This window comes from Choristoneura fumiferana, chromosome 26, assembly GCF_025370935.1.
Source record: "Choristoneura fumiferana chromosome 26, NRCan_CFum_1, whole genome shotgun sequence".
NCBI classification, from domain to species: domain Eukaryota; kingdom Metazoa; phylum Arthropoda; class Insecta; order Lepidoptera; family Tortricidae; genus Choristoneura; species Choristoneura fumiferana.
In genome coordinates this window covers 9,124,029-9,138,806 of record NC_133497.1, presented here as the reverse complement: position 1 = coordinate 9,138,806, position 14,778 = coordinate 9,124,029, and the positions used below count along the sequence as shown (strand labels likewise).

Below are 14,778 nucleotides of genomic sequence, written 5' to 3'. Positions count from 1 at the left end.
GATACTATATAATACGAATTGACGTCGGCCAGCCAAATATAACCTCAACACCTATTATAAGATTTATCAGTAACTTTACTTACACATGTTCACTTAGAGGAAATCTAGCAAAGAACATTTTGTTTTCACAATGTTTTTCTTGAATACCACAAATTTCGCATCTCCTTATGTTGAATGGTTTCTTAGTAAAGGACAGCCGTGAAAATTACGGTAAAAACTAGAGTCCTGTCTCGAATAAATGCACTTTAGTGAAATAAAAGTTAATGCGGAGGAGAAATAATCTCAAACTCAACGCTATTAACAAAACAAAACACCAAAATACACGAAAATACAAACACAAAATCTCGCGAAGGCGTCCGTTCCCACGCAGCAGATGAAGGTTTGTGGGTTGCCATATAAAATTGAAAAATAGAACTAAAATTTTTTCATTTACTTAAATAAAAAGGATATCCAGTCAGAATTATTTTTATATTGTATTATTTATCTTAGTAATATTTTTTTCCGCTTATTTTTTTTTTTCACAGCTTAAAATGTGAAGAATTGCAAATATTATAATTTAAGTGAAATCTTCTAAACACAGATCATTTCATAAATATGGCAACCAATAAGTTATTTTGGAGAGGTTGGTACAAAAAAGACACTAGCTCCATACATTAGATTTTTTGTATGGAGTTTCAACACTTTCAACCCACTGGTGTTCACAAAAAACAAGGTCGGTATTTCCATGTCGGTGTTATCCGGGCCGGGAAGGAAAGAGTGTCACCCGTAATTTGTTTGTTTTGTAATCGTTTTCATCACAGAGTACCTTTTTTATATACTGAGAGTTTTCATTTTCATTCTCATTCATCCGTTTGTGTCATATTAGTCAATTTCGGTGTATAAAATTACAGAATTGTATTCCTGTTTGTTATGTTATAATATTGGTAAACTATAACGTTACCGTGTGAAACATATTCTTGATATGGAGTCGTCCGCCTGCCGCCGTCGTGCTTCCGACGCGGACCAGTCGGCGCGGGCATACAGCGCGACTGCGGAGTGCGAGCCTGTGATGGTTAAGGAGGAGCCCGACTGTGGCGTGTGCGGCGTGAGCGAGGCGGCTATGGCAGAAGGCTTGTACGACGACCACGAGGTTAAAGGCGAATTAGTAATTGGACCTGAACTATTGCAACAGCAGGATATCATATATTCGAAACATAGTAAGTTACGCAGCTGCCAGAATTATTGAAAATAAATAAATTGCAAGAGAACATTTCTATACTGCTGACTACCGAGCTCTTCAGGGGGGGAGGTTTCAAATACACATTTAATTTTAGTCTTACATGTTTCTAGACAAATATAGACTAGATTCTAGAGGTTAGTTCTTTGTCACATAGTGATTATTGGAGACCAGATTATATGCTATTGCGTATTTAGCCGATTTTCATAAATTATTGCAAATATATGTTATCTAAAATTTTGTGATGCATAATTTCACTATCTATTCAATATTGCTGAGTAGAATAGCTATATTAATTGCCAACAGCAATATATATGTGCTGGCATAGCACACAACTTGAAATACCTGCCCAGTTACCCCACTGGATGTGAAATGGTATTTTCCACTTTTGTTAATATTTTAAGTGATTATTACTGTTACTAAATATTTGTGACAGTATCTCATTGTTAGAAATATTAATATTAATACTAGAATACATAATTATTTATTAATGTATGGCGAATCAGATGAACTCTGCCTCCTATATTAAAGAAAAACTCTGTAAATCAGTGCATTCTGTAAGACTATATTTTCATTAAGTGACACTGTCTACAAACAAAAAAACCGTTGCTACAACACAGAAACCATAGACTTTAATACTTTCCCTCACTTAACTAAAACTGAAACAGATGCATGGATCTACACACACACACACACATTTGTCTTGAGACTTCTCAGGCGTCAAAATGCTGGTCAGTTCTGTGCCCCAACTACTTCTCGGTAAAGGTTGCTCATTCTTAGTTAGGTACAACTTTCCCTTTCTCAACAGTACCTGGTTTTTAAGGATTAGTTTTGCAACTTTCCCTCTTTCGATAGTCTCTGTAACTATTATCTGAAATTTGCTCTCTAGGGAAATAAAAATGCTCAGTTCATTGAATTTTTCACCAACTTCTTATGTGAAAACTAACTCTTCAATAAACTTTTCATTTGATAGTCGTCGAATTCTGTTGAAATTTTGAAAGAAATTTATTAGGTACGTTAGATGCATTATTCGCCTTGAATCTCATCTACGCAATCATAAAATTCATCCTCATCTTCGTCTTCAACTTCTCTCTCAAATTCGACCGATTCTGACGTCTTTTCCACTAACGGAACAAAAACATCGCATTCTACTATGTTATCCCCCTCTAGTCCAATAGGATTTTCATGATCTTTCGGGGACTCTACTTGTTCTGATAGTTCTTCTGGGTCTCTCAGCGTAGTCTTGCAATCCTGTGACTTTAACACAAATTCGTACTTCATCGTACCTTTTTCTATAGCATTAGACATCAGAGGTGACTCCTCAAAAATTACATCTCGCGATCGAACCAGACGACTTTTCTTGCCGTCGGTAATCCATACACGATAGTCTTCCTCATCATATCCTATAAGGAACGCTTTAATGGCTTTCTTATCCATTTTTTTACGCATCTGTTTAGTGACTTGCACGAAACATCTGCTCCCTATTACACGTAAATATTCTTTGTTTGGTTCTTTTCCAAACCAAACCTCGTATGGGCTTTTACCCTCGACTCTCGATGTACCTGTCCGGTTCAGTACATAAGCGGAGGTGTTCGTCAATTCTGCCCATAAATCTACTGGAAGTGGCTCTTGCACGGGCATAAGTAACTTAGCTGTTTTAGTTAGCTCACCATACCCAATCTGCTCTTTGGTGTAAGGCATAACCAGCTTTTGTTTAATACCATGCTTATTCAGAATGTTTGTTACACATATGTTATCAAAATCTCCCCCATTTTCAATTACCATGGTTTTTATTATATGACCTTGAGCTTTAGCTGTCTCGATCATGACATCAAGTTTATTATTAACTTCCTCTCTACCTTTCATAAAATAAACCAAGTGATAGTTGGAGTAATCATCTTTGAAGACCACATAGTATTCGAACTTTGAATGGCTTTGCTTGAATGGTCCACATAATTCAGTGTGGATACTTGTGTATGTGTATCTAGAGACAACAAAATCATGCTTGTTCCTTCGGGAGATACAGATTTTGATGAATTACTCTTAGGCGGCTTACCATCACGTATCCACTTCGGACAGTCTCTCACGCGATGTCCAACCTCAAAGCAGTAATTGCACTTCAAAAGTCTGTCTTTTGATTTCTTGCTCTTATTACTAGTGCTTGCATATAGTGCTTCTTCGTTAAGTACTGTTTCCTTACTTGATAAAGCTCTCTCAAAAGCACATAGGTGGCTGGTCAGATTCTCTACAGTCCTCTCAGTTTTTGACATTAAAAGCCAACTGCTTCTAAATGCAAAGTATTCCTCGCTGAGTGTATCTAAAATCTTCCAAACAAGTAGCAATTCTGGCAATGCTGTATTATCATCCGTAGTGATTTCTTGGTTTAAATCATTCCAAATGTTTTTCAGCTTTGACATGTGAGTTGCTATATCGTCAGCTGGATCTCGTTTTGCTCCAAAGAATTTCATGCATAAATTATAGGACTTATCTTCGCTACTGCCGTCAAACAGCCTGTGTAACTCCAGCCATACCTCTCGAGCCGTACTAAATCTCATTACCTTCTTTAAGGTCTCGTCGCTCATAGTTGACGTAAGTATGAGCAGAGCCGAACTGTCAGCTCGTATATACTTTTCTAATTTCAACTCATGTGCGGCAATTACAGCGTCACCTGCACCTTGTAGGATTGGCTTGGTCATTGTTCCCTCTATTACATCCATAGCACCGGGTGTGCCTCGCAACATAATCGAAACTTTATACCGCCACGTTTCCCAGTTACTTTTTCCTTCTAGGAGGCCGATCTGCACTTTTGCAGCAAACGACTCCATCTTTCACACTAAAAGCCCATAACCTATTAATGTATGGCGAATCAGATGAACTCTGCCTCCTATATTAAAGAAAAACTCTGTAGATCAGTGCATTCTGTAAGACTATATTTTCATTAAGTGACACTGTCTACAAACAAAAAAACCGTTGCTACGACACAGAAACCATAGACTTTAACATTATTAAATGACTGTCAATACTTAGGGGCTGTTTCACCATCCATTGATTAGTGTTAACTGACTGTTAAATGTGATGCCGTCTCCATCTATTCAAATAAAGCAAATAGAGACGGCACCACATTTAACCGTCAATTAACACTAATCAATGGATGGTGAAACAGCCCCTTAGTTTTTAAATGAAAAAATTGAAGACAAACCCCCCCCCCCCCGTTTCACCATCCATTGATTAAGTTTATTTGATGGATAAATGTGATGCTGTCTCTGTTTGTTTTATTTGAATTGAGGGAGAAGGCATCAAACTTACCCGTCAGTTAAAATTAATCAATGGGTGGTGAAACAGCTCTGTATTACCCCCCATTTTACCATCCATTGATTAAATTAATTTGACGGATAAATGTGATGCCTAAATGATCAATGTACAGTACAATGATAAATGTAATAAGCCGTGGTCACCTAGTGGTTCGACCTATCGCCTCTCTTCTGTAAGTTTTTGAAAATTCATGTGCAGAATTACATTTGAAATTTACCACAAGCTTTACAGTGAAGAAAAACATAGTGAGGAACTTTCAAACTTTCAAGTAAAACTATAACGGCTAAGTTTGCTTGAGAATTATTTGTAGTTTAAGAGTAAATAGCAGCCTAAGGTATAAAATATAACTAAACTACGAAATCCTTAGAAAAATATTACTTAAGTTTATCGTAATGGCTACGGAACCCTATTTTGGGCGTGTCCGACACGCTCTTGGCGGGTTTTTTTCCTTTTCCGTGGAAGTTTCGGAAAATTATCTCTTAATGCTTCACTCCTCAAGTAACTTATATGCCAAATGTATGCCAAATGTCAGCTTTCTGCGATCTGCGACAGTAGAGCGAAAAATCCCGTTTTTTTCCCCGTTGCCGTCAGAATTTCGGGAAATTCTTTTGTGCTCCCTTACACTTCCCAAAGAACCTAAGTGCGTGGTTGGTCATAACTGAAATACTAAATACGACTTGTATTGTGTGGATCACTAAGGAAGCTTCTACGTACACACGGAGGCGCTACGTGTCTTGTTATTAACCCCCGACGCAAAAAGAGGGTTGTTAAAAGTTTGACCGCTATGTGTGTCTGTGTGTCTGTCTGTGGCACCGTAGCTCTTTTAACGGATGGACCGATTAGAATGCGGTTTTTTTATTCGAAATCAGGTTTTCTAGAGATAGTCCTTACTATTTAGATATGTTTTATCAAAATCGGTTTAGCAGTTTTTGATATATTGAACTTTTATTAACCGTGTCGTGTACAAGCTAACACGTGTATTCACACCGCACCAATAATAAGACGTCATAAAATGTGTCGTCGATAAGCTCCCTTAGGTACTTAACAAACATATAAAGAAACAAAGATAAATGTAGTTCATGGAATTATTAATCCTGTTAATGAGTGCTCAACTAAACATGTATATTAATATCGTTTTCAGATGTGCTGGTTATCAAAGAAGAGAGTCAATACAAGTCAAAGCTAGCTGGCGGAGCCGACGCCGCACCCGGGCGCTCCCACGGCTGCCCCGGGGATGGCCCTCGCTGCGGCAGCAGCACCGAGCAGCAGTACGGGCTCCGGAGCTGTTTTGTCAGACTGGAGCGACTACCACTGGGAGACCTGCACCGAAGCACGCCGCCTTATGTTAGCCGTGATTGTAAGCTAAATCCAAGTCTGGTGCCACCTAAGCTGAAGCCAGTCCACTATGGTGTGGAGAAAAGCAGACCCGGGGAAGAATTCACGAGCTACCAGCCTCATCCTGGTGACAATCTGTCTATTAGTCAATCATGTTTGACTAAGCACATACAAAAAAAAGCAAATAAGAAACCAAACGGTAGCAAAATATACTACAAACAGTTTTCACAACAGAATAAGTTGACTAGACGTATGCTTGCACACACAGCTGAGAACACACAAAAATCGCACGTAACTCAGCATGTACGAATAATACACACTGGTGAGAAACCGTATAGTTGTGTTGAGTGTAGTAAACGGTTTACACTTAAAACAAACTTGACTCGGCATGTACGAACACACACCGGTGAGAAACCGTTCAGTTGTGACGCGTGTAACAAACGGTTTACTCGAAAAACGCATTTGACTCGGCATGTACGAACACACACCGGTGAGAAACCGTTCAGTTGTGGTTTTTGTAATAAATGGTTTACACATAAATTGACCTTGGCTCAGCAAATACGAAATCATACTTTTGAGAAACCTTTCAATTGTGACGTGTGTAACAAACGTTTTACACAAAAATCGAACTTGGCTCTGCATGTACGAACACACACCGGTGAGAAACCGTACAGTTGTGACGCGTGTAACAAACGGTTTACACAAAAATCGCACTTGACTCGGCATGAACGAACACACACTGGTGAGAAACCGTACAGTTGTGACGCGTGTAACAAACGGTTTACACAAAAATCGCACTTGACTCGGCATTTACGAACACACACTGGTGAGAAACCGTACAGTTGTGATGAGTGTAGTAAACGGTTTACACTTAAAACGACCTTGACTCTGCATGTACGAACACACACCGGTGAGAAACCGTTCAGTTGTGGTTTGTGTAATAAATGGTTTACACATAAATTGACCTTGGCTCAGCATAAACGAAATCATACTTTTGAGAAACCTTTCAATTGTGACGTGTGTAACAAACGGTTTACACACAAATCGAACTTGACTCTACATGTACAAACACATACCGGTGAGAAACCGTACAGTTGTGACGCGTGTAATAAACGGTTTACTCGAAAAACGAATTTGACTCGGCATGTACGAACACACACCGGTGAGAAACCGTACAGTTGCGATGTTTGTAACAAATGGTTTACTCGAAAAGCGCACTTTACTCTGCATGTACGAACACACACCGGTGAGAAACCGTTCAGTTGTGACGCGTGTAACAAACGGTTTACACAAAAATTTACCTTGGCTCGGCATATACGAAATCATACTTTTGAGAAACCTTTCAATTGTGACGTGTGTAACAAACGGTTTACACAAAAATCGCACTTGACTCGGCATGTACGAACACACACTGGTGAGAAACCGTACAGTTGTGATGAGTGTAGTAAATAGTTTACACTTAAAACGATCTTGACTCAGCATGTACGAACACACCGGCGAGAAACCGTTCAGTTGTAACGCGTGTAACAAACGGTTTACTCGAAAAACGCATTTGACTCGGCATGTACGAACACACACTGGTGAGAAACCATACAGTTGTGGTTTGTGTAATAAACGGTTTACACAAACAATGACCTTGACTGCATGTACGAACACACACCGGTGTGAAACCGTTCAGGTGTGATGTGTGTTATAAATGGTTCACACATAAATTTATAATATAATCTAATAATAATCTAATAATCTTTCAGAGTTAGTTTAAGTTTAATGATGAATTGGTCATTAAGTACTGTAATGTCATGTAAACGTTTTTATCAATAAATAAGTAATAATAAATTGACCTTGGCTCAGCATATACGAAATCATACTTGTGAGAAACCCTTTCAATTGTGACGTGTGTAACAAACGGTTTACACACAAATCGAACTTGACTCTACATGTACGAACACATACCGGTGAGAAACCGTACAGTTGTGACGCGTGTAATAAACGGTTTACTCGAAAAACGAATTTGACTCGGCATGTACGAACACACACCGGCGAGAAACCGTACAGTTGTGATGATTGTAGTATACGGTTTACACTTAAAACTATCTTGACTCAGCATGTACGAACACACACCGGCGAGAAACCGTTCAGTTCTGTGTGACGCGTGTTACAAACGGTTTACACAAAAATCGCACTTGACTCAGCTTCTACGAACACACACTGGTGAGAAACTGTACAGTTGCGATGTGTGTCACAAACGGTTTACACAGAAATATTTCATGGCTTGGCATGTAGGTACACATACCGGTGAGAAACCGTTCAGTTGTGACGCGTGTAACAAACGGTTCACACAAAAATCGCACTTGACTCAGCATCTACGAACACACACCGGTGAGAAACCGTTGTGTTGTGGTTTGTGTAATAAACGTTTTACACATAAAACGACCTTGGCTGGGCATGTACGAACACACCGATGAAAAACCGTACAGCTGTAGTGTGTGTAACAAACGTTTAGTCGGAAGTAAGCCTATCATAATTCATTATATACGAACACACAACGGTGAGAAACGGTACAGTTGATGTGAATGATTACACACACAGCTTCATGAAGAACTGATTGCACACAAGCAGAATGAATGAAATGGAAAGTCAAAATCCTGCTGTCATTACTTACATGACATGTTCTTGTGTGCTTGACCTCAACTCTGGTGGCACTATGTGTACCTACTGGGGCTCCCCTACTCTGAACTCTTTAGCTTATTCTGTTGTGAGTTTTAAAAACTTTTTATAACAACTTCAAATTGACGCACTGTCTAGCAAAGAATATGTAAGCGCCTATTTATCCATCCATCCATCATTCCATCGTAGGTCTCATCCTCGCTTTCCATCAGGTGTGATTGTGGCCAAACGAAAGTCGATACTGTTAAAAATACATATTTAATACACTAAATAGATAGTTATACTAGCGTCTCAACCGCTATCAGCATCATGTCACAGATATTGAAGCAATGAGCTTAACAGAGCGGTTTTTTTATAAAACGAAACTGCTTAGGGTACAATTTAAATTTACTAAATTTTTATGCTAACTGTAGGTCTTTTCTTTGATATGATGACAGAAAACTGATAGCGGTTGAAACGCTAGTAGAACTACTCTAAAGCAAGTTGAGAGATGCAGAAACGATAATTGATATCTATGTACCATACGGCACTACACTGGCTGTTTGGAACAAAACGCGCGGCGCATCAATCATCAATATTATTTTGACACAACCCCTGTCACGGACGTCAACAAACTATAGTGAAAGGTTCACAAAACCGTGCTGTGAACCAATTTTGTGCGCCAATGTGACGTAAGAAACATGCAGTCTATACTATGTGTAATTGCTGGGGGCTTACATTTGACGATGAGTGAGAAAGTGGGAGAAATGGGAAAGGACTTACGTGTGGTGAACTGGCTTTCGCAGCGGTAACGCCGCGAAACGGAGATGAGCTGATGGTAGTCCTTTCTCTGAGGGCTGAGCTGGATTGACACTGCACTGTCACACTTTCACAAGTTCTAGTACCGGCCGGTAGGTAGCATATATCGAGCTAAGCGAGCGCGGAGCGGAGCGAATGATATGACCTCTCGCAACAGCGCCGATTACTTGACTGGGCGGGCGCAGCGCTCGCGCCGCGCTTCGAATGAGTGAGTGAGCGAATGATTCAGGAGATGAATGGTTAGTCGTCCCGCGTGGCGGGAACACTATGCTTAGACCAGCTTTTACCCGCGTTAAATTTTGGGGTAACGACTTACTTACTGCGATCCTTTTTTTCGTGTTTTGATTGATTTTTCGGAGGATTATTATGGAAATACATATACAGACAGACGTTATTTTAGCCAGATAGTGCAAATTTACAAATTCAAAAATCAACCTAAATTCTTAATCAAAATCATAATTTGAACCAACTTTGAACTAATTTTGAGGGGTGTCGCTTCCATTGCAAAATTTTTATTCATCAAGACTGTTGTGGTAACTACTAACATGTTCTGTCCCGTGTGCCTATTTAGAACGTTTTGTATATCATGCACTACATTTAAAACTAATTTTGAGGACTAATTAAAGTGCAGTTTTATAATCTCCTGTGAGATATACTCATACAGTTAAAAATCGTTCTTGAAATCTTGTGTTGAACTACTCGATTTAATCGTTTGAGTCGATTTATAAACGTTATATAAACTTTGTTAATATACCAGTATTTGATAGTAAATGCCTATTGTTTTTATTTTCCCAATATGTTTATTTGCTGGTCGTTAACCTGGTATAATAATGACTTCGAAACGTTGATATACTGAGCGGCTAAAAATCTGACCCTCTACTGTACGCAGTAACAGGTAATTTTGTATGTCATGGGCCTATATATGTAAACTATGCCGACAAAATGTTACAATAAAAATTCTAAAACAATTTTTTTTAGGGTACCTCCCATAGACGTAAAGTGGGGGTGATTTTTTTTTCTCGTCCAACCCTGTACTGTATCGTTGGATAGGTCTTTTAAAACCATTAGGGGTTTGCTTAGACGATTTTTCGATTCAATGATTTGTTTGCGAAATATTCAACTTTAAAGTGCAAATTTTCATAAAAATCGAGCGTCCCCCCTCCCCTCTAAAATTTTAACCGGTGGGTGGAAAATTTGAAAAAATTCAGGATGGTAGTAAGAATATCAAAATTTCAAGGAAAACTATAACGGCTGGTAGCCGTGGTGGCCTAGTGGTTTGACCTATCGCCTCTCAAGCAGAGGGTCGTGGGTTCAAACCCCGGCTTGCACTTCTGAGTTTTTCGAAATTCATGTGCGGAATTACATTTGAAATTTACCACGAGCTTTGCGGTGAAGGAAAACATCGTGAGGAAACCTGCACAAACCTGCGAAGCAATTCGATGGTGCGTGTGAAGTTCCCAATCCGCACTGGGCCCGCGAGGGAACTATGGCCCAAGCCCTCTTGTTCAGAGGAGGCCTGTGCCCAGCAGTGGGACGTATATAGGCTGGGATGATGATGATAACGGCTAAGTTTTCTTGAGAATTATTAGTAGTCTAAGAGTAAATAGCAGCCTAATTTATAAAATATAGCTAAACTTGGAAGATTCCGTATAAAATACGAAATCCTTAGAAAAATATTGCCTAAGTTTATCGTAATGGCTACGGAACCCTATTTTGGGCGTGCCCGACACGCTCTTGGCGGATTTTTTCCTTTTCCGTGGAGTTTCGGAAAATTATCTATTAATGCTTCACTCCTCAAGAAATTTATATGCCAAATGTCAGCTTGCTGCGACCAGTAAAACGAAAAACCCCATTTTTTCCTCGTTGGCGTCAGAATTTCGGGAAATTCTTTTGTGCTCCCTTACACTCCCCAAAGAACCTAAGTGCGTGGTTGGTCATAACTGAAATAACAACCTGTATTGTGTGGATCACTAAGGAAGCTTCTACGTACAGTCAAGGGCGAAGATATCGACACGGCCAAAGTTACAAAAATATGTATACACGACTTTATGCACTGAACATTAAGGCCGTGTATACATATTTTTGCAACTTTGGCCGTGTCAATATCTTTGCCCTTGACTACACGAGGCGCTACGTGTCTTTTGATCAACCCCCGACGCAAAGAGGGTTGTTTTGTTATAAGTTTGACCGCTATGTGTCTGTCTGCAGCACCGTAGGTCTTAAACGGATGGACCGATTAGAATGCGGTTTTTTTTATTCGAAATTGTATTATATATTGACTTGAATAATTTATTTAACCATTATTACTATTGTTTGTGTAACTCCTAGTGAATAATAAATAAGTACTTGTATTATTATAAAATGGTAACAAAATGTATTTGCACGCATTTGTGTTTAAAAGCAAATAAAATATTTGAATTTTAAATCAGGTTTTCTAGCGATGGTTCTCACTATATAGATATGTTTTATCAAAATCGGTTTAGCAGTTTTTAATATATTGAACTTTTATTAACCGTGTCGTGTACAAGCTAACACGTGTATTCACAACGCACCAATAATAAGTCGTCATAAAATGTGTCGTCGATAAGCTCCCTTAGGTACTTAACAAACATAAAGAAACAAAGATAAATGTAGTTCATGGAAATATGAATCCTGTTACTGAGTGCTAAACTAAACATGTATATTAATATCGTTTTCAGATGTGCTGGTTATCAAAGAAGAGAGTCAATACAAGCCAAAGCTAGCTGGCGGAGCCGACGCCGCACCCGGGCGCTCCCACGGCTGCCCCGGGGATGGTCCTCGCTGCGGCAGCAGCACCCAGCAGCAGTACGGGCTCCGGAGCTGTTTTGTCAGATTGGAGCGACTACCACTGGGAGACCTGCACCGAAGCACGCCGCCTTATGTTAGCCGTGATTGTAAGCTAAATCCAAGTCTGGTGCCACCTAAGCTGAAGCCAGTCCACTATGGTGTGGAGAAAAGCAGACCCGGGGAAGAATTCACGAGCTACCAGCCTCATCCTGGTGACAATCTGTCTATTAGTCAATCATGTTTGACTAAGCACATACAAAATAAAAGCAAATAAGAAACCAAACGGTAGCAAAATATACTACAAACAGTTTTCACAACAGAATAAGTTGACTAGACGTATGCTTGCACACACAGCTGAGAATCTTTATTGCTGCGATGTATGCAGCAAACGGTTTAAAGAAATATCTGCTTTGAGAAAGCATGTAGAATTACACTCGAGCGGGAAATCGTACAGTTGTGACGTGTGTAACAAACGATTTGCAAAAAAAGTGAACTTGACGCGGCATGTACGACAACACTCGAGTGGGAAATCGTTTAGTTGTGATGTGTGTAATAAGTGGTTCACACATAAATTGACCTTGGCTCAGCATATACGAAATCACACTTGTGGGAAACCTTTCAGTTGTGACGTGTGTAACAAACGATTTGCACAAAGAACGCATTTGGCTCAGCATGTACGAACACACACTGGCGAGAAACCGTTCTGTTGTGATGTGTGTAATAAATGGTTTACACAGAAATCTTACTTAGCTCAGCATATACGATATCACACTTGTGAGAAACCTTTCAGTTGTGACGTGTGTAACAAACGATTTGCACAAAGAACGCACTTGGCTCAGCATGTACGAACGCACACTGGTGAGAAACCGTACAGTTGCGATGTGTGTAACAAATGCTTTACTCTAAAAACGCACTTGACTAAGCATCTACGAACACACACTGGTGAGAAACCGTTCTGTTGTGATGTGTGTAATAAATGGTTTACACATAAATCTAACTTAGCTCAGCATATTATACGAAATCACACTTTTGAGAAACCTTTCAGTTGTGACGTGTGTAACAAACGATTTGCACAAAGAACGCACTTGGCTCAGCATGTACGAACACACACTGGTGAGAAACCGTACAGTTGCGATGTGTGTAACAAATGGTTTACTCGAAAAACGCACTTGACTCAGCATCAACGAACACACTTTGGTGAGAAACCGTTCTGTTGTGATGTGTGTAATAAATGGTTTACACTTAAATCTAACTTAACTAAGCATTTACGATATCACACTTGTGAGAAACCTTTCAGTTGTGACGTGTGTAACAAACGATTTGCACAAAGTACGTACTTGGCTCAGCATGTACGAACACACACTGGTGAGAAACCGTACAGTTGCGATGAGTGTAGTAAACGGTTTAGTCTTGAATCTACCTTGATTCGGCATCTACGAACACACACCGGTGAGAAACCGTTCAGTTGTAACTCGTGTAACAAACTGTTTACAGAAAAATCGAACTTGGCTCGGCATGTACGAACACACACTGGTGAGAAACCGTACAGTTGCGATGAGTGTAGTAAACGGTTTACACTTAAAACGACCTTGACTCGGCATGTACGAACACACACCGGTGAGAAACCGTTCAGTTGTAACTCGTGTAACAAACGGTTTACAATTAAATCGAACTTGACTCTGCATGTACGAACACACACTGGTGAGAAACCGTACAGTTGTGGTTTGTGTAATAAACGATTTACACTAAAATCGCAGTTTACTCTGCATGTACTAACACACACCGGTGAGAAACCGTTCAGTTGTGACTTGTGTAACAAACGGTTTATACAAAAATCGCACTTGACTCAGCATCTACGAACACACACCGGTGAGAAACCGTTCAGTTGTGACGCGTGTAACAAACGGTTTACACAAAAATCGCACTTGACTCAGCATCTACGAACACACCGGTGAGAAACCGTACAGTTGTGGTTTGTGTAATAAACGTTTTACACAAAAAACGAACTTGGCTGGGCATGTACGAACACACTGGTGAAAAACCGTACAGCTGTAGTGTGTGTAACAAACGATTAGTAGGATGTAAGCCTATCATAATTCATCATATACGAACACACAACAATTTATAATGTAACAAGTGGAGCTGTCGTTTAGCTAAAATTTGGGCATTGCAGAAAATCAGCGTTGCTGCACCCACTTTGTAGCAACACATGCTGAGTGGAGACCCTTTTTCGGTGACAAATGAGGGCTATCGTTTTTTGTCATTCTAGATGGCGCCACTGTTGCGTGAGGTTTTTAAGTGTGGCTTTCAAAGTCTGTTATTACGTTCGTGAAGACAAAGTTTAGATTAAAATCATATTTAATACAATTTAAAACCGTACCATAAAAATATCGAGCAACCACAGTGTTGCGTAGTCTCGTTTTGTACGGAAAAAAGGGAGGACAAAAGTTTCCGAAAGACATAACTGTCTCAAAACACAGACATTCATTGCCCCGTAGCGCATAATTGCCATAATTAATTTCAGGTAATGCAAAATATTCACAAAATTATTCTAATTATCCCGCGTAGCTCACCCAAAAACTATGAGATTTGACATTTCGGAGACCTCACGCTACACTAGCGCCTCTAGCGGGGAATTCATA

General features: G+C 39.7%; 2 protein-coding genes and 1 pseudogene across 3 annotated transcripts; all 3 read left to right on the top strand.

Moving 5' to 3' along the window:
• The first annotated feature begins 700 nt into the window (after positions 1–700).
• Positions 701–12,490, top strand: LOC141442737 (uncharacterized). 2 transcript variants are annotated; one of them, XM_074107826.1, is made up of 3 exons: positions 701–1,196; positions 5,670–5,885; positions 12,028–12,490. In XM_074107826.1, the coding sequence occupies exons 1-3, from the start codon at positions 962–964 to the stop codon at positions 12,408–12,410; spliced, it is 834 nt and encodes a 277-aa protein (XP_073963927.1). In that variant the 5' UTR covers positions 701–961; the 3' UTR covers positions 12,411–12,490. The 2 variants fall into 2 exon arrangements, with proteins under 2 accessions (XP_073963927.1, XP_073963926.1); XM_074107825.1 differs by lacking the exon at positions 12,028–12,490 and having other exon boundaries at positions 5,670–7,391.
• LOC141443067 (uncharacterized) lies at positions 7,344–8,975 on the top strand (annotated as a pseudogene).
• On the top strand, positions 12,401–14,177 carry LOC141442746 (uncharacterized). The gene has a single exon (XM_074107837.1). It carries the CDS (start codon positions 12,475–12,477, stop codon positions 14,089–14,091), a length of 1,617 nt encoding a protein of 538 aa, XP_073963938.1. The 5' UTR covers positions 12,401–12,474; the 3' UTR covers positions 14,092–14,177.
• The last annotated feature ends 601 nt before the right edge of the window (positions 14,178–14,778 follow it).